We start from the raw sequence: 23,996 nt of genomic DNA, 5'->3' as shown, positions 1-23,996 counted from the left end.
ACTTTCCATTCTCTGTAAAAAAAGCTGGGGTATCTACAGTGAGACAGAGTCAGATATGCTAGGACAGATAAACTTGATGAGTTTGATAAAGTTTGTTATCCTTTCCTATCTTATCTGTAAAGAAACCATACTTTGTCTTGATAACCTCACCAGTACTAATACATTTATTTAGTGGGTAGCACTCAACGTGGTTGGAGGGGAGAGTTTAACATATATATCGACATGCTTCACAATCATAACTGCTGCTTTTCTGTGTTTTACATCATGTCTTTGAGTTTTGGACTGTCGGTTAGACAAAACATGCAATTTGAAGATGTCATCTTGGGCACTGAAAAATTGTGATGAGCATTTTGTCACTATTTTTTGACATTTTACAGACTAAACAATGAGTCGATTTATCAAGAATATAATCAGTAGATTCATCGACAATGAAAACAATCGTTCATTTTGACAAAAAATTACATCTTAAAGAGTTTTGTTTCTTTTTTTTGCATTTGTTGTTAAATAGGTGTACTGGGAAATTACCCACCAAAGTCAAAAACACTGTTGCTAATGCACTTAGCTGATCGCCCTGCCTTATCTCTGATGAGCCTCTGCATAATTTCTTGATATTACAGTGTAACAGGAGCCCATATGTAACATCCAACACTGCCTAAGCAATCCATCACGTCTGTTACATGTAGGTGGCTCTAACCTTCCTGTTCCTCTGAGGTGGAAATAATCCTATAAATAGGCTAAAGGGCATGCAGATGATAGGACTTAAACAGTAAACACACTGATCACACGCCAGGGCCATTTTAACACGACAGGGAGGCATGTGAGCAGTGGACGGATGTGCTCACACATGCACAGCTTCCAGTGATGACTGGGTGATTGTTTGCAAGGGCTACATTCAGGTCAGTTTCCAGGCTGTGAGCTAGTTATCGATTCAAACTGAGAGACAGAAGCCGCTCTGCCCAAGCTACAGCAGGGAGTGTGGGGATGTTCTAATGTGGCTTTCATTGAGGAATTCAGGACCATCTGTTTCACACCAGTGGCAATGGGGGCAACATGATGTCATCTTATGCATCTCTGTCACACATACACAAACAAACCCACCATTCCTGCATCCTTCTGTGATAGGAAACCACACCCCAGGCAAATGTAATGAGTTAACTACATTTCTGAGTATTATGTTAATAATTGAGTAGGTTTCAGAGCTTCAGTATGAATGAACCTTGTGCAGCTCTTACATAAGGGAGGCTTGTTTCCTTAAAAAGGCAAAAGGAAAAACACTGCACCCCATCCTCCCTCAGTACGTCAGCAAGTCATTCACTGCTGCCTGACTCATCCCTTTCATGAATGGACCAAAGGCATAAATACACTTATCCAATTAACATCATGTTGATGAAATAACAGTAAAATCACCTGTCACAGCATGACTGTACAGTACATCTAGATCTAGATCTTAAGTCATAAAAGCGGTGCAATATTACCACCCCAAAAAAGGTGACAACCCACAGATCCTGCTGCAGAACTGCATTCTGCAATGCCACCAACTGACCCAGATTTTCAAATGAAGCTGCCTACTTGCCCCCTTTTTTCCTGCAAGAGAAGAGGGAAAGAAAACACAGCATGCAAGCTATTTAATTACCTTCCTGTGTCTTCCTTTGAACACCACAGCAAAGGCTCCATGTCCAACCAGGTCTTTTCTGCTGTACTCAAAATCTCCCACAGTCTCCATAGTGATGGGCTGATGGTCCAGCTGATGCTGGGCACTGGTGGATAGCCTTGAATGTTGCTGTCCTCTTCAGAAAATAATCCTGGAGGAAATGATTGACTCAGTCCTGGTGATGTTGCTTCTTGCACTGCGGATTTATTTCATGACAAGTCTCTGCCCTGATGTGCCTTATTGTATAGATAAGTGAAGCAGTCAGGACATGATGCACTTACATGCCCTCTAAGGTTGGGATGTTTGTAATATCACAAGGAACAGACGGGCTTTGGGCATGGCTAGCAACAATCCTGAGCTAAACTGTATCAGTACCAGCTGTCAGTCTTTGACCCAGTTGGATAGCTGCAATCCAGCTTTGCATTACTCTCCGAGGAGGCTCACTAACACACTGTATGTCCCCAGTCACCTAACCTGTTCGGAGGGACAGTCTACATGATGCCAACCTTGCTGGGCATGACCATGCAAAGATTGAAAGCAGCTGCAGAAAGCAAGCTATCTGTTAGCCTGACAGTGACATAACCCTTTGGCTACACCTAAGTTAGCGTCAGAGCTGCTGCCCATAGTAGGGTTCTGCAAATATGCTAACAATATGTAAATAACGTTAACGTTACCTTGTTTGGCGATACTGAATAATTTAATCAGCCTCTATCTAAAATATACAAGTTGTAGCAACCTATAAAGCTAGCCAGCGAGCTAACGTTAGTCCACAGTCAATATTAGCATAAAAATCTTAAGGATGCAACACAAATATCAACACAGAACTGTTGTTTATCTGAAGGCGTTAGTCCGTATTATCTGCCTTCTTCGACAAGACGTCCGAGTCCACAAGACACATTTCTCTCCTCTTGAAAAACACTGACGTTTCCCCAGTGAGCATTAATTTCATCCGTGTGACATAAAAGAACACTTCGTTTTTTCCTTCGTCGTCAAGTCAGACAGGACAGCTAACATTAGCACAGGGAGAAGCTGTCGTTGTTCAGTTAAATTTACTTCCACGTTACGCTACTGTACGTGAACCTGCTAATATAAACTGTACAGGTTTTAATCACTGTACAGCTGTCACATCATAACAAGCTGCAGGTCCTCTGGTCCTGCCGTTGGCTTAGACAATACTGGAAGCCAGTGCCATGTTCCTGTCTTATACGCTATCCTTCCGCGGAAGCCAATTTTAGACATTTCCTTCCGCTGTGAGGGTTAGTCCGTCTACCAAGGCTCCGAGGACGCCTTAAAAAAAGTATTTTTTTGGTATATGACCTAACCTGATTATTTATAGCGTATTAACAACATTATTTTCATTTATATGCATTTTGGACGGTCAAAATTATTTAAAGGATGTGTGCAAAGTGACCTCTTGGGATCCGCAGGAGTTGATAAGAGGTTCCAGGGCTATAGTTCAAATCATTAGCCATCATTCAAATGAAGTTGGAGTTTGGAGTTGGACTTTGGTTACATATTATATGAAAGCATCTGAGTTGTATAGTGTATATTTCAGATATTTAATACTGTATACTGTATATATATATATATATATATATATATATATATATATATATATATATATATATATATATATATATATATAGCAACAAAGAGAACTGGGGTGAAAGAGGAGTAGGCTATATTGCTATCAGCATGCCAAGATTATATATTTCATTAACTTTCATTAATATTTCTGAAGATGTGATGTGATTAAGTATTACAAGAAACACAGGCCTGACAAAAATCAGAATCAGAATCAGAATTCTGAATTCTGACACAGTTTAAGCACACTCGGGCTGTGGCTCAGTGACGACAACATATTTTGTCAACAAAAAAAATTCACTTTCCTTGACAAAAGAGAACACATGTCATAAAAAAGATGCATGTTGTACGGGGGAAACAGGGAAGAACTGAACAAGTCTGTTGCCTACCTTAGCCTACAGTGTACACCCTCTGGTGGCTGAAAGCATAACTAGTAGCAGACTTTTGCCTTCAAGCCCCATGGCGTTTTTAACAAAACCTGACCTGTGAAACACATAACAGGCTCAGTAAATACAAAGCTCTGTAGACTGAGGACCCTGAGGTTATGTCCCAGTATTTTTTTCTATGACTTATGGGATTTGGGAACCATGGGGAGTTACATTCTTCAATTAAAGCGTATTATGGTGGGTATTTTACAGGCTGGTTCCAGTTTGTTCAGATATGTACTTATACAGATACTTGGTATTGATGTGGCTGCCTATACAGTATCTTACTTCGGGGAGTATAAATATGTTTTACCCCTTTTTACAATTGAACAAAATATATCAAATGTCGCAATTCATCAGTCATCATAAATAAAATATTGCCTCATGTTCATGCCTCAAAGTTTCCCGATTTGTTAATCAGGAAATATCTGATCAAAGAATCCGTAAACAAGACTAAGAATCAGACAAAGCATTCAATAGCAACTTCTGATACTTGACACTTCTCGATACTCAGTGCTGCGGACACACTGGGTTGGTGCTCAGACTGTACTGAGGTTTGATGCCGGTCATATAAAGGACTCAGTATGTCTCCACCTACTGCTGTCCTCTTGTTCCAAAGTCTGAGGAACAAAGGTGAACGAGGCTTTGCCAACAGGACCCAGAGACTCTGGGATGACCCGACAGAGGAGATCAGGTTTACTGATTTGAGTCTAGAAGTCCTGTTTACAAGCTGGCTCTTTTGTACTTGTTTTATTAATTTGCATTTTTTTTTAATGTTATTATTTGTATTACCTCCTCTCATACGCCAGTGTTTTTGTAATTGTTTATAACAACAGTCTATGCAGTGGACTTACGCCACGCTATGTCTCAGCTTTGAAAAATTGATATTGGAGTTTGATTATTTTGTGAGCGCATGTGGAGACAAAATATTAGTCTATGGATGAGAGCGAGAGACTAGAGGAACTGGTGAACTGGGGCAGTTAAACTTTTACTGAGATGTAGCATATGTTAGGTTTGGTCTTAGTGAATTTTTTGTACAACTGTTGTATTGGATTGTATTAGATTATATCTTAATGTTGTAATGTGCTCTGCTGACCTATTTGTACTTTTATTATTATTTGTTATTATCATTATTATTTTTTATCTTGTTTTTAATGTTGTACAGCACTTTGGTTCAGCTTCGGTTGTTGGAAGGTGCTATAGAAATAAAGTTTGATTGATTGATTGTACAGGTTTACCAGTAACTGGTACCTCAGTGTGTTGCACTGTATACAGAAAACAGACAACAGTGTTAAATGCAGTAATAATGGGACATGGAAAGACATTGATGTTTCCCAGGCAGGGAGGGTCTAATTCACAAAGCTATTGAGTTGCATTATGGGAAATGCAGGATCCAGTGTTCTTGGAGCTGGACCCATATTAGGGACAGAAAGTCAGGGTGTCTCAGCCTCTGCTGCTTTGATTTTGATGATTTCTTTTTTTTGAAAAGTCCCTCAACTTTTTGACGCTGGAACAGTAAATGCTGGAGTACATCTTTATTTCTGCACTGTAATGCTTTCCAATGCAGCGCACTTTCTACACTGTACCACACTGTTATGTAGTCTGTGTGGACACCTCCGACATTTCATCTGGAGAAGTTTGGGAAACCCGCTGGAGACAGCTTAACCTATAGCAAACTTCTTAGAAAGTGTAGACTCTGCTGTGACTTCTTTACTAAGGATGTGCTAATGGATGTGTTAATAGACCGTTTCAGGTCCTCACTAATGTGTGTGTGTTCAGGAACTTGAAGCCGGTGACTCTTTCAACAGCTGCCCCGCTAATATTCACGGGGCGTGTGTTGTTTTCTGAAGCCAACGCTAAGTTATTTTGTTTTGTTGACATTCAGGAACAGGTTGATGTCAGAACATCAAGCCACAAGTTGCCCCCTCCCCCCTCTCTGTCAGAGGTCAGTCGCACTGCCACCATCAGCAGGCTTTATAACGGTGTTGGTGCTGTGCTTAGCTACAGTATATAGTCATGGCTGAACAGAGAGCACAGGACAGCGCTGAGCTCCATTCAAGTGGCGTTGGACTGTGAAGCGAGCACCCTGAGCTCCTGACTGGGGGAGTACAGCATCCTGTTGCACAGTGTACTGTTCAGTCCCGCATACATCTCCCTTCAGAGACTGGTAGGCCTACAGTACGTTGCCCAGCAATCAAACAATAACACAAGCATCACTAAACACAGAAAAAAATATTAGCACTCGTAGCCTCCTCATGCAGTGATGCAATATGCATTTCTGTATTTCTCTATTTGTTTTATTTAACTTTTTTTTTTTAAACGGTCACAAAACAGCACTCAGCCTACTGTAGAGCAAGTTTTTATGTAGTTAAGCTATACAGACAAATGTAAACCATTCTAGCCCTGGTTCGAGTCCATCGGGGAAAGCATGTCATTACCCCGTCTCTCTCCTCATCTCCTGCTCCTGCTGTCACTGCGGTACTGATAAAAGCACAAAACATGTTCAACAAACAAGTGTTTACTTTTAAAGAGTAACATTAAAAGTGCTCATTCCGGTTCAGCAATGGCAATGTCCTTCTAATAGTGTTATGCAGTGTGACCCACACAGCCTCTCAGATATGTGTACAGTATCACATACAAATGCTACATTCAGAAATGTAGATAAATATCTCCTGAAATCAGAGTCAGTTAGACAGCTGGAGCCTGGTAGTGAGTCACTTCTTCTTCTTGGCTTTGGCTGACATGTGTCCAGACTTGGAGGTGGAGTTGTATGTGGAGGACAGCAGCATGGTGAGGAGCAGCAGCACAGGCACCAGCAGGTATGGGGCATATATGGAGACCAGCAGCCAGCGCCCCTGCAGGGTCTGCGGACCAGGGTGGGGTTTCACAGGGAACTGATAGAAGAGGATGTGAGCCAGGATCGGGACCAGCGTGGTGGCCACATGTGTGGAATAGATGATGGCAGGAGTCCTGATCCACTTGCAGCCACCTGAAAGACAAGAACCACACCATGATCAAAAGATGCTCCAGGGTGCAGAACCTAGTTCCACTAACAGCTCCTGAGGGTTAAGTCTTTGTATTATCCACAATAAGATGGATTTCTGCTGCTTTTTTTTATGTCATTTTTCAATGTTGTGGGCAAAATTCCATTCACCTCCATTTATTTGGGGTGGCGGCAGAAATCTCAACCAATACAACCAAAACGATCTGCATAACGACGTGAGAAAATATAATACAATTATACATTTAATTATATTTAGGCCCACCCACAACTGAACTGGCACTCCGAACTCTATTAGTAAAAGTGGCAGTTTAACGGTGAAAGTACGTCACACACACACGACACTTGACGAGCTACAAACTGTGGCTCAGAAAGACGCTGTGAACCAACAGGCGGCTTCATGTGGATACGCAGTTCCATTAGTTTGAGTAATGTATGCCGAATTCAACAGTGGGTCGCAGAAATGTTCTAAAAGCCATTCACTCATGTTTAGACTTTACACAAGCACATGTTGTGTGAGCTGACCTTTTAGGAAAGCATACGCTGCAACGGGGAAGAAAGGCGTTTGGAACAAAGCCTCGCAGAAAATAAAAGCCTTGAACCACTCTGGAGGATCCAGCACCAGCGGGTCTTTGAACTCCTCTGCATACCACTTCAGAAGGTCTTTCAGCTGGTGGAAAGAAAGAGTCAGGGTATGAGCTGTCGTATAAACCCGAAACAGTTGGTCGTAACTTTGCAACTTAGTAGTAGCTGTTTCTGTGGTCTCGTGGTACGGCCACTTACCGGCTGAGGATACACACGTCCAGGTAGCAGAGCTTGTAAGTCAATAAATAATGTGATAGGAATGTGAGAAGCAAAATATAAGAAAAATATTATTTCTAATACACGGATAGCCATTCCCTCTCACTTTATTCAGTGCAAATGACAGATAAGAAACTGGGACTAAGTTCGCAGCAGTAGCGTGTCGTAGAAACGCGTGTTCCCAGGAAGGATCCCATTGGCTCAGAGGGAGATAGGGGCGTACCTGAACGCACCATTCATCCCACACAGGAGAAGGTATTGGACGTGCTGCTTTAGGTGCTCCTCGAAAGTGTCGGAATTGCTCATACAAATAATTTTTCACATAAATATTATGCGATGGAAACTCCAATGTAATCGTTTTTGTGATATTTAGTTAGTTAGTTATTATTTTCTCTTCTTAGTATTATCTGTTGGTATCTTGTTGGTATGCATACATGTTTATGTCGTAGAAAAGGTTTCAGTCGTATTCATCTGGACACTGTTTTCAGAATCAAGACGTTTCGGCTCCCATCCGGAAGTCCTTCTCAATTGTGAAAATGATCTGAGAACTCAGAAATTTAAACTACTCTGTGTTGCTTAGGCCCCGCCCTCAGGGAGGAGTCTTCCTGAGTGTCTGCTGTTTACCCTGCCTAGTTTCACCTGAAACTGACCTTCTTTTGTTTGAAACTGACCTTCTTTTGTTTCCATGATGGAAAAGAAGGTCAGACTACGACTGAAACCTTTTCTACGATGGAACACTCCCGGACGAATGAGGGACTACACCGTCTCATACATGTTTATATAATCTTGAACTGTAATTTCTGTTCTGCTGATGATACATCGCTAAAATAACGTCTATAATGTGCTGCCAATATGTTCTATATGTTCTTGGTTTATCAAAGTTTTAAGGAAAAATAATAAATAATGAAAAATGAATGAAAATCAATAATAAAACAAAAACATAAAATTTAAAAATAAAATTATAAGTAATAGAAATAATGATTAATAAGTAATAAGAAAACACAAGAAATGTATTTTAGAAAGTAAACATGTATAGAGCTTTTGTGCTGTTCTACAGCAGTCTGAAAAAGCATATAATGCACATCACATATAAAATGTATGTTTTAATTGAGTTATCAAAAACAGGATGGATAAACAATAAAGAAAACCAAAGTTAAAGTAGAAACATAGAACATGACTCATTTTTTACAGTGCCAAACAAGGACATATAATTACGTCCTTTTTACCATCCATGTGACATCACACTACTTTCCAGTTGTATTTATTTTTGCTCTCTGTTGGGTTGTTTATGTGTGATCATCTTACAGTTGCTATATTGTTTTAAATACACACAACTGTTCAGAAAACTGCTTAATCTGATGCCTTACTAAATTTATTTAGATGGGATTATTATCTTCCAAGGCGACGCTGGCTGCTCGTGGACTCGTAGATTTAGCTTCATGATATTCAGGCTCATCTTTCACCAAAAGCTGCGGACTCTCAACATCCACATAATCCTGCAAAAAAAAAAAAAGGGGGGACAAAAAAAGCGTATATATATAACCACAAGGACATTTTCATTAGAAAAAACACTACAATCTACTGTTTGTCCAACTCCAGTAACAAAACTGTGATGTAACATATAAGCAGTTCATAAAAAAGATTGACATGTTCTGTTCCAAACGCTTGTTGTCCAGTGGGTCTTTCCTTGCGAAAATCCATCCAGACACAGGATGTGATGTGTCTGACATTCAGTTGTTGTAGTTACATTTTAATAGCCAAACAATGAGCATACAAAGGAAAGTGTCCCGCCTACAGAAGCTCAAACTTCGTTCACACTGTTTGATTGACAAGTCAGCTCAGTAGAAACATCACAGCAGTGAGGGTTTAAGATGAAGAGACGTAGTTTAAACATAATGAACTCAGGGTTTACCTTCTAGGAAATTGCTCTAAAACTGCAGAATAATTCTTTCCTGGCATCTCTGAAAATATGGTGTGTTACATAATATGACTTGAATCAAGAATGTAAAGTCACATGGCTTTACATGCTAGATTAAAATCATATGACTTTAATCCTGCAGCCTAATTTAAGATCCATAAGGCTGAGACTATTTTTGGCACCATTAAGGTCACATGATGATTGTTTTGTTAATATTTACAAATTATAAAGGAAAGTATAGAAACGATGAAGAATCAATGGCATAACCTTTAAAAGATGAATAATTAATCATGTAAACCATTTAAAAGATGGTGTTCCTTACCGCATCGTTTTCAATGATGTTCTCCAGCATGCGGATAATGTCTGTGAATGAGGGTCTCAGAGTGTACGGCTCCAGCCAACAGTCTTGCATGATATGAAGTCTGTGGGGTTCAGACATCATGTTATGAACTACTGGGAACCAACTATCATACTTAATACTAAAAATGTTATAATACAGCTGGGGTCAAAACTTATTCAGAATCAGATACCAGATTTAGACTGATAGTTTGGGTCAGTATTGACTTAGTCGAAATCTAAAACTGACCAGTCATCAGATCTTCCTCTGATATCACAGAGGTTTCTCCCAGACTATATCTACAGAAAAAAGCAGCAAAGACATTTTATTTCATGAGCTGCATATCATTACTTCAGACCTTAATATTGACTTTTACTGTCACTTCATGGTACCAAAGGTGTTTCCACCCTGCAAAAATAAAAGACGGTGGGAAACAGTGCTGAGTGCATGATCCAGCACCAGTCTTTGGGTCCGATCCCCGCTTAGGACGGCTTTACTCGTGGTTGATACAGATGCTCCTGGCAACACCGCTCTGATTATTTTAGGTGGTTGATTGGACACGACTCCCTGCTTTTACGAGACTATCCAGCTCACACAGGTGTGTGGCGTTTGGCTTTTCCCTCTCCCATTCACCGTGCGATCTGAGCATTCAGCCCTTTCCACCCATCCATGTTGTATTCAACTTTGTATCTTACCAAATTTAAACATGTGTACAGGTTGCTCATATGAGAATCACTCTTTATACCTGTTATTAATTATGTTTTTTATGTTGTTTTACAGACATATACAGCTGAGACGATCGACTAAAAGGTATCTGCATATTTTGATAGCTGATTAATCATTGTAGTCATTTTTCAAGCAAAAATGCCAAGCATTCACTAGTTCCAGCTCTTCCAATGTAATCAGTGTCTCTTTCTCTGATTTGTAAACTGAATACCTTAGGGTTTTGGACTGTGGGTCAGAAAAAAAAAATCAATTTGAAGACGTCATCTTGGGCTCTGAGAAACTGTGATGGGCAATTTTTCAAAAATATTTAACATTTTGTACATTGTACACAAATTGTTAATTGAGAATATAATCAGCAGATGAATCAACAATGAAAGTAATCATTTGTTGCAGCCCTACAGACATGCATCTCTGTGTCAGATATTAGCTTCTGTGGTGCAGCATGCGCTTCGTTGATTAAATATTGTCAATTCAAATCCCCAAGAAAATGTACAGCGTTTAGTTATCCTTATGCCTTAATCTTCAGCTGCCCAGCACTCACACGCATTTCCTTCAAGAAATACAACATTTTATGTTACACCATGTTTTCAGTTCTCAGTCATGTAAAGGATCACATTACAATGCTGAATAAAAATATGGTGCTCAAAAATCCAATCAATTAAACAATTTAATATTTATACATTTGCAAATAATGCTTTTGGTGTATATAAACTACACAATAGCTGCCAAAAACTGCTCATCATATGTAGCTTTTTGAAAGAAAATGAGAGTTTTGTGTAATTGTCAGTTTTCACTTACATCTCTGGTCTGCAGCCTTCAGGGTTTGTGTTCTTATGACCAATACAGATGTGGTACACCACCGCCTCTGATGTCTCCAGGTTTGGGTATGGCAGTGTACCTGAAAATGTGCGATATATTCCCAAGTAAAACAAACCTACCTGACATTTTGCATCGATCAAACAAGTTGTGTTTTTCTACTCAATGTCTTCAGTTACTGATGTCTTAAAATGCACTATGGTATGTTATGATCCATATATGTCATCACCATACTGCGGCCATCATCAGGATCACATATATCACTTTCATAAATAGACCAATATTCGGTATTATTTAATTTGACCAGTTTCTCATTTCCCCCGGACTAATGACTTTGTCTTAGGCTGGTATGGAATGCAATACTGCCTTGAAATAAAGGACGGGTTTATTTACAACTAACACAGGCCTTGTATTTTCGTCAAACCTCATACATTTAATAATTTTGTGCCACATATATCTGTTTTTACCTGAAACACTAACTTACCAAATGTCTGCATCTCCCACAGCACGATGCCAAACGCCCACACGTCTCCCTTGAAGCTGTAATAGTTGTTTTTGAAGTACTCGGGTGGGTACCAGCGCAGCGGAACACGCTGCTGTGCACGTTACAGACAATGGCAAATGTGATTTTACACTCAGAAATGTGACCTGTGAAAAGTGAGCTCTTTAAACTGAAACTCACACCACAGACCAACAGAAATAAAGATGATATTTTAAAACAATTTTAGACCTCAGTATACAGTCTACTTGATAAGTGTAATATATCAGTCTAATTTTAGTTAACTAATGACTTCATGGTGGAAATTATGAGTAACCTCTGTGTCACGTCAACGACACCGTTACTGCTGGTCTTTCTCTAAACCAAGGCCACATCTCTCTGAAACTGTTGTTTCCTGTTGCAGAGGATGTTGCTAAATCCCACTCAACGCACACACACACACAAATACAGAATATAGATATAATATACTATTTCAATATACTGATAATAATATAGTAGCAGAAGAGCTCATAACAGCCTTGGTAACAGTTAATATGGTTTCAAAGCAGGTTCACAAAGGTAAAATTGAGATAGTGTGGTCAGAGGGGAAAGGTGTGTGTTATGCTAGTTAAAGACTTTTTCAATTAGCTGCATGTGGACTTGCAGCCAAATGGCAAATTTCATGGCAGGGGCACTTGATAGAAAACACTTGTCACAAGTGTCACAAGTTTACTCACATTTATACTAAATGCTACGCATGTGTTACAAGTTCATATGGTAATGGCACAAGATGTGTCCAAAATGATACAAAATGTGTCCAAAAGTCTCATAAGGTTTGTGGCACAAGATCCTGTTTGTGAACATTTGTGCATTTTTTGCTAAAACAATGCAGCATGTGCCACTTGTGTTGAATGTGCCGTAAACTAGGTCAGCAGATTTGTTTGCTGTTTAATGGCTGTCAGAAAATGACAGCCATGTCAGTTTCAGCGCATACTAATATTTCTAAATAAAAGGGTGATGACCTATGTTACATATACAGCAGCACATTTAAATATATGAAAACTCAAGTTACAAATTGGACAAGCTGTTAAAGTCAAATGTTCTGATGGTATCATGCTTAGTTATTAGGATTGTAGGACATGACAACTTGAACTTAACAACATGTAGGAAAACTGAAATCCCAACAATATCAACACCTGTACAACAGAAGAATTTACTCTGTGTGTGTGTGTGTGTGTGTGTGCGCGCGCATGTTGATACTCTTACCCGTGGGTTTCTCCAACGGCTGCTGCGACGGCTCGTCATGCGCGTTAAGTCTCGGGCCAGGCCGAACTCCGCCACCTTCACCTCCCAGGGAAACTTATTGACCATGACGTTCCTCAGAGCCAAGTCACAGTGCACAATCTGCAGGGAAGTCCACACCGACACTGCTTAGCATGCGTTGTGTGTGTGTGTGTGTGTGTGTGAATTCTTAATGGATACGTGTTCGGTCAGTGCAGATAAATAGTAACATATTACATCATTATTCATCAACCTGCAACTGAGTATTTCATAACAGCCTGTTATGTTGTTACCATTTTGGAGCGCAGGTGCTGCATGGCCAGAGCAATGTGGTAGGAGGCGATGGTGAGGAGGCTCTGCAGCTCAGGGTCTGCACTCAGGTGGACTCTGTTGGTCTGCAGGAAGGCCCTTAAAGTGCCATAGCTCACATACTCCATGATCAGAATGTAAGGCTCTGCGCAAATCAAAATAATAGAGAGAGGATGGGGGACTTACAGGGAGGAACATATCCAAGGTTTCATCTACCTCCATCTATTATCTTTCAGCCAGAAGCGCTGTTTAACAGGACAGTGGTTTCAAGACAGTTTCATTCTTGCAGTCTGTATAAATGTCTCTCACCCTCAGTGGTGTTCCAGTCCAGTAACTGGAGGATGTTCTTGTGGTGCACCAGTTTCCTCATGATGGAAACCTCCGAGTCCACATGCTTGGGACGGACACCTCAAGAAAACAATGAGAGAAAAAGGAAACCGTAGCTCTGTAACTGAACTAAAAAACATCTGAATCGAGGGAGACTCAAAAGTTAAACAACTCCAATTCACCTCCACTGAAATCTGAAATGTGATGGTTCTTTCAGCTTGACATTTTGATCATGTATGCCAAGTATTGTGTGTGTGTGTGTGTGAGTAATAGTTGGTAACAATATAAACTGAAAATGACCAAAACAACAAACTGAAACAAGCTATTAAAATGATGTCCAAATTTAGTTTGAATTACCCCAATAGTTTTGTGTGAATTGTAGGTTGTAGTAGTAGTCACATGTAGCTGTTCCAACACTGTCATCACGCTGTCAAAAATAAATAATATAAATAAATAATCTAAAGTGTCTGTAACCTGATTAATGTGTCTGTTCACATGGCATAGTTTGCTCTCTAGTGGAATCTAGCCATGCCAACTACATGGCTAGTTTTGGTTTTATGTGCCCAAGTTTTGAGATATCTGTCTCTGAGATTCCTGCTTCAGAGATGGATATCTTAGATATTGGAACCACTTTCTACTGAGGAACTGTTTACAGTGTGATTAGCGTAACAGGGGCACTTTGTAACACCTCTGCAACTTGACTTTTACCTCAGCAATGGATTTATTATTTCTGCCTCCAGGGCAGCTCTGCCTCAAAGACACACTTGTAGGTCTAACCCTCTAGAGAAGTATATACCTTCCTTGCTGATCTTGCAGGTGAACGTGTTGTGGCCTTTACATGTCCCTCTGGTCATCCTGGCCTGGTAGAAGACGGCCTCCTTCCCTGCTTTGATCAGTTGCAGCAGGTTCAGGTCTGACTTGGTAAAACGAGGACCCTTGAACAAATGTCATAATAGGTGACTTTTCAGCATCAAAGTAGAGCAGAACAGCAATGTGTTCAACACCATCCAGGTCAAAGTCACAAACTCATTTTGTCCACATTGCAAGAGAACAGTCTAATTTTGTCTTGAGCTGCAGTGAAAATATCTTTAGCACAAAAGAAACATGATCAGGACTAACCCTGTAAATCCACACTGAGATGACACAGATAGAGCACATGTCACATGTACAGTTAGCATTCAGTTTAGCCTATCTTGCATATGAGATTTCCTCTGCTGTGTCTTTAGCACCCCTAAAATAGGTCAAATATCTGACAGCATGAAATATTTCTATCTGCATCATGTGATGACATGAAGACACTGGAACCTGCTGCAGGCCTTTCCACAGCCTCTTGGAGGACCTGACTGTGCTCCTCTGCTGAAGGGGAGTTTGGGGAGGAGGCTCCTCCTCCTCCTCCCCCACTGCTGGGACCGGCCTCACAGGCATGATGGGAGCTTCCAGCCGAGGAACAGCATACAGCAACAACTTGCTCCTCTGCAGCCCTCGAATGGTCTGGACCAAAGAACGATACCTGCGAGAAAAAGATTGAAGAACACTGTAAAATACATAACACTGTACAATGTTTGGGGGAGAAAGATTCCAGCAAAAGCTCAAGGCAGCTGTGCAAGGGGGTTGTTGTTTGCTGGAAAGAAGATACAGAAAAAATATATATATATGAAAAACAAAAGTTGGAGTAGATAATATTTCTGTGGGCATAAAGGCTAAAGAACTGATTTCACAAGAAATTCAGGAATCATACTGAATGAAAATAAAACGAGACTAAGCCTACAGCCACAGCAGCAGTTCTGTGAGGCTGTACTTCTAGCACAGTTGTACTTTGAGCTAAATGTTATCGTTAGCAAGATAATATGCTGATGTTTAGCAGGTCATAATATCTTTACCATCATTTTGTGTGTTAGCATGCTAACATATGGTAATTACCACTAAACTCATAGTACAGCTGAGGCAGGTGGGAATGTTGTGCTATCATTTTTGTGCAGGTATTTGGCAAACCAAAGTACTGGACAAATTAAAATTTTGACTTGATGGCACAAGATGAAAATTCAGAGGATCACCAAAGTGAAAATCCTGCAAATTCATCCTGAAGAATTCAAATATTTCAGTCTGGACCAAAGTGATGGACCGTCCATCACTGCTAGTGTGGCTTAAAAATGTTGACCCACGTTGCTAGGCCAATGTGAGTGCTTGAGCCTGATCTTGCAGAAAATCCACACTAATATAGTATGAAAATAAGAAAGAAAGAAAATAAATTGACTCAACCTGGGAGATTTTGTACAATAAAGTCAGAGACCCAGACCAAAACCTTAACCTAAACTTTGTAGTGATTATTTCATTTGACAACGACTAAAAGTAAATAGAATAGAATAGATTTTGTTTTCCACAAGCAGCTAATCAAAGCATTTAACATACAAAACAAGTAAAATATAGAACAAATGTGATAACAAGAAACCACTGAGAAGAAAAAACATATACAGTGGTGTGCAAAAGTGTTTGCCCCCTTCCTGATTTCTTGTTTTTTTGCATGTTTGTCACACTTAAATGTTTCAGATCATCAAACAAATTTAAATATTAGTCAAAGATGACACAAGTAAACACAAAATGCAGTTTTTAAATGAATGTTGTTATTATTAAGGGGAAACAAAATCCAAACCTACATGGCCCTGTGTGAAAAAGTGATTGCCCCTCCTATTAAAACATAACTTAACTGTGGTTTATCACACCTGAGTTCAATTTCTCTAGCCACACCCAGGCCTGATTACTGCCACACCTGTTCTTAATCAAGAAATCACTTAAATAGGACCTGCCTGACAAAGTGAAGTAGACCACAAAATCTTCTAAAGCTAGACATCATGCCGAGATCCAAAGAAATTCAGGAACAAATGAGAAAGAAAGTAATTGAGATCTATCAGACTGGAAAATGTTATAAAGCCATTTCTAAAGCTTTGGGACTCCAGCGAACCACAGTGAGAGCCATTATCCACAAATGGCGAAAACATGGAACAGTGGTGAACCTTCCCAGGAGTGGCTGGCCGACCAAAATTACCCCAAGAGCGCAGCGACGACTCATCCAAGAGGTCACAAAAGACCCCACAACAACATCCAAAGAACTGCAGGCCTCACTTGCCTCAGTTAAGGTCAAGAAAGAGACTCGGTAAAAATGGCCTGCATGGCAGAGTTCCAAGACGAAAACCACTGCTGAGCAAAAAGAACATCAAGGCTCATCTCATTTTTGCCAGAAAACACCTTGATAATCCCCAAGACTTTTGGGAAATACTCTGTGGACTGACGAGACAAAACTTTTTGGAAGGTGTGTCCCCCATTACATCTGGCGCATTTCAGAAAAAGAACATCATACCAACAGTAAAATATGGTGGTGGTAGTGTGATGGTCTGGGGCTGTTTTGCTGCTTCAGGACCTGGAAGGCTTGCTGTGATAAATGGAACCATGAATTCTGCTGTCTACCAAAAACTCCTGAAGGAGAATGTCCATCTGTTCGTTACCTCAAGCTGAAGCGAACTTGGGTTCTGCAGCAGGACAATGATCCAAAACACACCAGCAAGCCCACCTCTGAATGGCTGAAGAAGAACAAAATGAAGACTTTGGAGTGGCCTAGTCAAAGTCCTGACCTGAATCCTATTGAGATGCTGTGGCATGACCTTAAAAAGGCAGTTCATGCTCGAAAACCCTCCAATGTGGCTGAATTACAACAATTCTGCAAAGGTGAGTGGGCCAAAATTCCTCCACAGCGCTGTAAAAGACTCATTGCAAGTTATCGCAAACGCTTGATTGCAGTTGCTGCTGCTAAGGGTGGCCCAACCAGTTATTAGGTTTAGGGGGCAATCACTTTTTCACACAGGGCCATGTAGGTTTAGATTTTGTTTTCCCTTAATAATAACAACCTTCACTTAAAAACTGCGTTTTGTGTTTATTTGTGTTATCTTTGACTAATATTTAAATTTGTTTGATGATCTGAAACAATTAAGTGTGACAAACATGCAAAAAAAAAAAAAAAAAAAAAGAAATCAGGAAGGGGGCAAACACTTTTGCACACCACTGTAATGCTCATTGTTGTTGGATGGACAAAAAGACAACTTTGCTTTTCTTAGATCTGCATCACAAGTGTGGTACAGTTTGGTCTCAAGCCAAACATAACTGGCATTAGGTTAGCCTGTGGTATTCTTGTGGAATTTCTGCATAAATACAGGAAACCACATGTGTAACTAAATACATTAATAATGGCTGCATTCCATTTTTAGGTATTTGCCCTTGGCATGGCATATTAGGACACTAAAATGGAAAGGAGACATCATTAATGATGTTATTTACACTGCTATGACAAAGCCTTCAGCTTTCCTATTGACTTGAATCAGGTAAAAGGATATCTAGAATTCTAATTCAAACATAGAGCTGGGTGATATGGCTTATAAAAGATATCTTGATATTTTTAGGCTTTGCAGTGATAAACGATATAAATTGATATACACTTTTTCTCTAAAATAACATACCGTAAATTCTCAAATAGTGCAAACATATGATGATCTTATAGACCATGATGCATTGCTGTAGATTAAACTACCCAACAGTATATAAAGTAGTTAAAATGAGCTCAACCTTTAACATCTGCAGAAGTAAAAAGCAACATCCACATGAATGCAGCAGGAATATTAATCCAGAAACATCAGATATAACAGGAAAACACTGACAGGGAGCACTTTACTCCACAATGAGTACATGAAGAACTTTTACTTGTAGTGGAGTATTTTCACAGTGGGGTTGGTATTAGTACTACTTCTTCCACCTGTGGTTAGCACACCCACAGCCTAACTGCACCTGTGTTCCCGGCCGAGTCTCCCCCTATCAGGAAGCTTTCCCTTACGCTACTTTAGTCAGCCATTGAGTGTGTAGATGAGCTCAGGTTGCTGGACGGCTGTGTGCTGTGTTTTGCTGCCACAGAAAAGAAATAAAAAGTCCCTGTGTATGTCTTCACAGCAGAGCTGCTCCAGACTGTGAACAGCTAACTTCTTAGCAGCTTCGAATCAGGCTAAAGTCAATTAAAATAGCCTAAAACCTCTACCGCAGGCAGAGGAATCAGAGCGACCAGATGACTGACTGCGTTTTCTTTTGTGATTTTTTTCCCGCCACAGCGAAAAAGATCACTCATAAAGTTAGCTGCTAAGTAGCTAACGTTAGCTCTGGACCAACTCTGCTGTGAATAGTACAAGACGCCGTAGGAACGTTACATAAACAGGGACCTTTTATGTCTTTCCTGTGCTAGCAAACACAACACACAGCCTTTCACTAACTACTAGACTGCAGTCTGAGCTTATCTACACACTTTATGGCTGACTAAAGTAAAGTAACTGCCCCTCACCGGTGACCAGCGGAAACACTGAAAACTCGAATATGACAGTATGGTCATCTGCTATATCGCGCATTAATTATTATTCAGATATATCGTATATATTCGATACATCACCCAGCCCGAATTCAAAGACAACTGCACCGGGTGATTTAGTCTTGGAAGATGTTACACTTTGTGTTTTCGCCGATAAACCATACAGTTTATATAAAAATCTTGCCAAGTACAACTTTAACTCCTCATCCTCCTTCATCCTCTCTTACTTTCTGAGACACAAGACCCCCAGCAGTGTGAATGCCAGGATGATGAAGGACAGAGCCCCTATGAGGATGTAGGTAAGTGGGTCCAGGGGCCAACCTGAAAGAGCCAACAGGACAAAAACGGTCAGCTCCAACATGCTCTCACAATGTGTCAGTGAACACAACTGCCTGTATGGATATTACCTGTGAAACCTGCATCTGAACACATATTTCCACTGGTGGAATTAGTAGGCATTGTGTCATCGGCTCAACAAGGGCGATGCTGGTCAAAGAACATCACCTCAGTCTGGAAGGTGATATTGTAGCATTTGAAATAACATCAGTGATCCAAAGGAAGGCTGTGCAGGAAGAATGTTAATCAGAATCAGAATCAGAAATACTTTATTGATCCCCGAAGGGAAACTCTTTGTTACAGCAGCTCGCCTTCACGTCAGTGCACACAGGAGAAAGTACTAGGAAAAAATATAATACAATACACTATAAAAACAGGTCAGAAAATAAATTAAGTACCAGGTGGGTATAAGTATAAGATAAAATAAGTGTGAAGTACCAAGTGGGTTTACCGGCCGATGATGATACTACAGTATAATAATACAATGTAATAATATAAGTAATAAGTAGTGGTGCAAGTACTGTCGAGTTAAGTGTAGCTTATTGAGATTATTAAGATATTGCACAGCAGTAATGGAGGTATATAATATCAATATCAATATCAATAAATAGGAAAAACTAACATAGGAAAACTAAATATTGCACGGGAGTAATACACAGAATATTGCACAATTATTCAAGTATAGCAGAGATGTAATGATCAATGTCCAGTTTAGTGATCTAGGGTCACACAGACTGACACTTAGAGGGAGGAGTTAAAGAGTTTGATGGCCACAGGCAGGAATGACTTCCTGTGGCGCTCTGTGGTGCTTTTTGGTGGGATGAGTCTTCCGCTGAAGGCGGACGTTTAATCACCAATCAAACAAATTACTAATTATTATTATTATTATTATTAATTACACAAGGAGGGAAAATACTAATGTTTTAGAAGTTTGGTGTAAGAACAGAGCTACGGCTGTTTCATCCTGTCAAACCTGAAGCCCAAAACAAAAGGAACACACAGGAAGACTCATAAAGCTCATAGATTCACATTCAATTCTCTATTACAACATAAATCAGCCTTACCTGTGTTTTCTGATGAACACCAGTTTGATAAAGTCCATCTTTCACTGACTGTGATGCGTAAACCTCTGTGTGTATTGTCACCAGCAGGAGCTCTCATTGCGTGTCAACCACAACATACGCAGAGGAAATGAGCAGTAGCAGCAGTGGCTTGAGCTGCATGACACTCTGTATCACACTCTAATGTTTAGCAGTGTCAATACACTGAAAACTAAACTGTAGTCATATCACGTTTCCCAGACATCAACACATATCTTAAACGGGCAGTGACTGGGGACAAAATAAAGCAATGACTGATCACTGATTAGATTATTTGGGATTTGAAGGTCTTAGATGAAACTAATATGCAAAATGAGGCACAAATACGAAGCCCAGTTTAGGTGTTGGTGTTGGATCCGAACCACCTAAAGTCAGTTTAACAATTATTTCAACCAAAGACAGTACTTTTGAATGTTTTGAATTTCTATGAGAATTGTAAAGAGGAAAAAAAAAAGTGTAAATTAATGTTTTCCAGACATCTTTAACCCTCATTTTGATTTATTATTTTGGATTATTGTTAAAGTATTCAGATCCTTTGTTTTAGTAAAACTAGCAGTAAAACAATGTAAAAATTCTAAAAGTCCTGCATTAAGTAAAAGTTAAGTATTATCAGCTAACACCTATAACGTACTTATTTATATATTTTGCTACTGGATTATTATTACTGATGCATTGTAACATGTAAGAAGCACTTCAATGCATTAACTGGTCAAGATTTATATACTGTTGGGGGGTTTAATGTACTGTTTAACAAGGCATCAAATTTGTATGCTCAGTATAGGTTTTTAAAATCTTAATCTGTAAAGTAATGGCTGTCATAAATGTAACAGAGTAAAAAGCACAATATTTGCCTCTGGTTCACAGTTCTTTCAGTGTTTTAAAAATATAAAGGGGTATAAAATGGAAATACTCAAGTCAAGTACAATACTTCAGTAACTGTACTTGGATAGATTTGCTAGTCTAGAGTTTAGCGTAGCAGCTGATTGGCGAGTTGAAACCTGAGATTACTGCAGGATCATGACAATTCACCAATACATACTGTACAAAGTGCCTAACCAACACTGAATCAGCCATAGTCAATCTCTAAGGCTTAATATAGGATTAGATAACAGGTGGAGAGGAAAAGCCCCTTCACTTGGTGCGTAGGAAAGAAATGTGTCTCAGTAGCAGTGTTCACTTCAGGGAAGTTTCTGCAGAGCCCCTTTCTGTGGTTACTGCACTCATCTGCAGGCGGACTTACTGCAGCAACAGTCCACGTTACTTTACAATGAGGAAGGAAGATGACGAGTAAACTATTTTAAACGAGACGAAGCGTCTCAGCAAACGTGCAGCAGTACTTTGAGCTCAATGCTGTCAGTATGGCAACATGCTCAGGCTGACATTGTAATATTCACATAGAAATGGTAAGACTTGTTAACAGCAATGTTCATTGAACAGTGCTTGACTGTGATTGGTCCACACTACACGCAGATGGACGTCAGTGTTCTGTGTGTAAAGTTCGCCTTCCTCTATGAAAGTCAACCTGTATGTCTCTGCCAGTATGCCAAATAAATACCTTGAGTTATAGCACATCGTTGTCTGGAGTTAGTCCATGTACATATTGTGCAAAACAAGACAGACATGTTAGCAAATGATTATTCAGTTTGAGCAGCAACAAGGATTCTGCTGAGAGAACTAATTTCCCTTTAACAAGCACATACATGAACATTAGATCTTAAATCAACAAAGTTTAGCACATAAAGAAAAGGTTGAGATGGTGGAGGGATAGCAAACGTTGACATGATCATTTCAGCTGAGTAATACAGTTTTTCTCAATTGCTAAAACACTAAACCCTATTGTCTGAAATGCTCAGTTGCCCGAACCCACTGATTGAATCAATCACTCTTTTAGCAAAACCATACGCACTTTTCACCTGTTTAGACACAACTTGCCAACGCATTTTCATTGTGATGCACCCGTGCTGCATGATGGTGAGCACAGGTGACAAAAGTCAAACACAATTAAAGCACAGATGTCACCACTTGAACACAACAACTCAAAATTGATCCCGCTTGTGGCTAATGATGTGAGGGAACATATAAAGTAAGCCAGTTCAGAGAGCGCTGGTTTGTGAGGCCCTACAATGGATAGAAATCTGAGAGGAAGAGTTCGCGTGAGAGGAGGTCGAGGTAGTCAGCGAAGACCAGGACCAGTAATATCTGATGAAATCAGAGCGACTGGGACTGACCACGTTCTTGTCCATGGTGTGAGCATGAGGGAGGCTGGACAAAGGGTACAACCAAACATCAGTAGATTCACTGTGTCCACCATAAGCCGAAGATTTAGAGAAGAGAACAGGTAATTACCTTTTTTTGACATTATAGTACAGTATGTAAATGTTGACAGCAATTACTGTATGACCTACTATATACTGTACCACAGTATACTGTCAGTAAATATATGTTTCAGTACATCACTGTACTAATATACTGTAGTATTGTAATGGAGGGTTGGTCTAACTGTTTGTAGGCCTAGTATTCCATGTATATTTTTTGTAACTCCATGTTCTCTTTTTGGAGAATTGAAAGACTGCCACATGGGGGTGGGAGGACAGGTATGTTCTCCCCACACCAAGAGACCCTAATTGTTGATATGGTCCGTGAGAACAATGCCATTAAACTGAGTGAAATTCAGCAGAAGATCATTGAGGACCATGTAAATTTTGAGGGGATCAACAGTGTCAGCCTCTCTACTGTTGATCGTGTCCTCAAGCGCAACAGACTGCGCATGAAACAGCGATACAGAGTGCCCTTTGATCGCAACTCAGACAGTCAAAGAGCAAAGATTCCAGCATGTACAGGTTGGCATATATCCAGACACATTCAATGTTGATTACTCTAAGTAGTGATTTACTGTAGTGGCCTAAATCACTTTTCCCGTATCACTTACAAAACTATATCTATTCCTACAGAGGGTCTTTCAGCTGGATGCAATGGAAGGACCCCATGAATACATCTACATGGATGAAGCTGGGTTAAATCTCACCAAAAGGAGAAGGAGAGGCCGTAATGTGATTGGCCATCGGGCTATTGTTGGTGTTCCTGGGCAGCGTGGTGGCAATGTCACATTATGTGCTGCCATCAGCAATCATGGGGTTGCCCACCATCATGCCAACCTAGGGCCCTACAACACTCAGCAGCTCCTCATTTTCCTCAATCACATGCGAGATGCTCTGTCAGGGCAGCAGGATGAGCGTCCCATCTATGTTGTTGTTTGGGACAATGTGAGTTTTCACAGAGCCCTCCAGGTTAGAGTGGTTCAATATGAACCAAGGTTTTATCAGTCTTTGCCTTCCACCGTACTCCCCTTTCCTAAACCCCATTGAGGAATTCTTCTCCTCATGGCGGTGGAAGGTATATGAACGCCAACCTTACACCAGGGTAAATCTCCTGCAGGCCATGGGACTTGCCTGTGGTGACAGGTGTGGAGGCATGCCAAGCCTGGATACGGCATGCCAGGGGTTTTTTCCCC

General features: G+C 40.2%; 3 protein-coding genes across 5 annotated transcripts in view; all 3 read right to left on the bottom strand.

Annotated features, from left to right (window-relative positions):
* ulk2 (unc-51 like autophagy activating kinase 2) overlaps positions 1-2,834 on the bottom strand; it is a 41,817-nt gene extending 38,983 nt beyond the window's left edge. For 2 of the 3 annotated variants that reach the window (XM_044202513.1, XM_044202514.1), the window contains exon 1: positions 1,634-2,834. In XM_044202513.1, the coding sequence (XP_044058448.1) occupies positions 1,634-1,723 (90 nt within the window). In that variant the 5' untranslated portion in view covers positions 1,724-2,834. The remainder of the gene's footprint in view (positions 1-1,633) is intronic. The other variant, XM_044202515.1, reaches the window with a different exon arrangement.
* A 3,082-nt stretch (positions 2,835-5,916) lies between these two features.
* tmem97 (transmembrane protein 97) lies at positions 5,917-8,003 on the bottom strand. The gene is made up of 3 exons (XM_044202511.1): positions 7,445-8,003; positions 7,187-7,331; positions 5,917-6,649 (listed from the first exon to the last, which is right to left on the bottom strand). The coding sequence occupies exons 1-3, from the start codon at positions 7,556-7,558 to the stop codon at positions 6,375-6,377; spliced, it is 534 nt and encodes a 177-aa protein (XP_044058446.1). The 5' UTR covers positions 7,559-8,003; the 3' UTR covers positions 5,917-6,374.
* A 542-nt stretch (positions 8,004-8,545) lies between these two features.
* Positions 8,546-20,629, bottom strand: si:ch211-167j9.5 (tyrosine kinase receptor Cad96Ca). Its single transcript, XM_044202510.1, has 12 exons — positions 20,450-20,629; positions 19,457-19,611; positions 19,277-19,370; positions 14,960-15,164; positions 14,451-14,589; positions 13,637-13,735; positions 13,312-13,472; positions 13,004-13,141; positions 11,744-11,855; positions 11,242-11,341; positions 9,703-9,802; positions 8,546-8,958 (listed from the first exon to the last, which is right to left on the bottom strand). Exons 2-12 carry the CDS (start codon positions 19,506-19,508, stop codon positions 8,839-8,841), a joined length of 1,320 nt encoding a protein of 439 aa, XP_044058445.1. The 5' UTR covers positions 19,509-19,611; positions 20,450-20,629; the 3' UTR covers positions 8,546-8,838.
* Positions 20,630-23,996: the final 3,367 nt, after the last annotated feature.

Source organism: Siniperca chuatsi, linkage group LG7, assembly GCF_020085105.1.
Source record: "Siniperca chuatsi isolate FFG_IHB_CAS linkage group LG7, ASM2008510v1, whole genome shotgun sequence".
Lineage (NCBI taxonomy): Eukaryota > Metazoa > Chordata > Actinopteri > Centrarchiformes > Sinipercidae > Siniperca > Siniperca chuatsi.
Note: the sequence above shows the minus strand (reverse complement) of the source record. Positions and strands in the feature narration are given on the sequence as shown.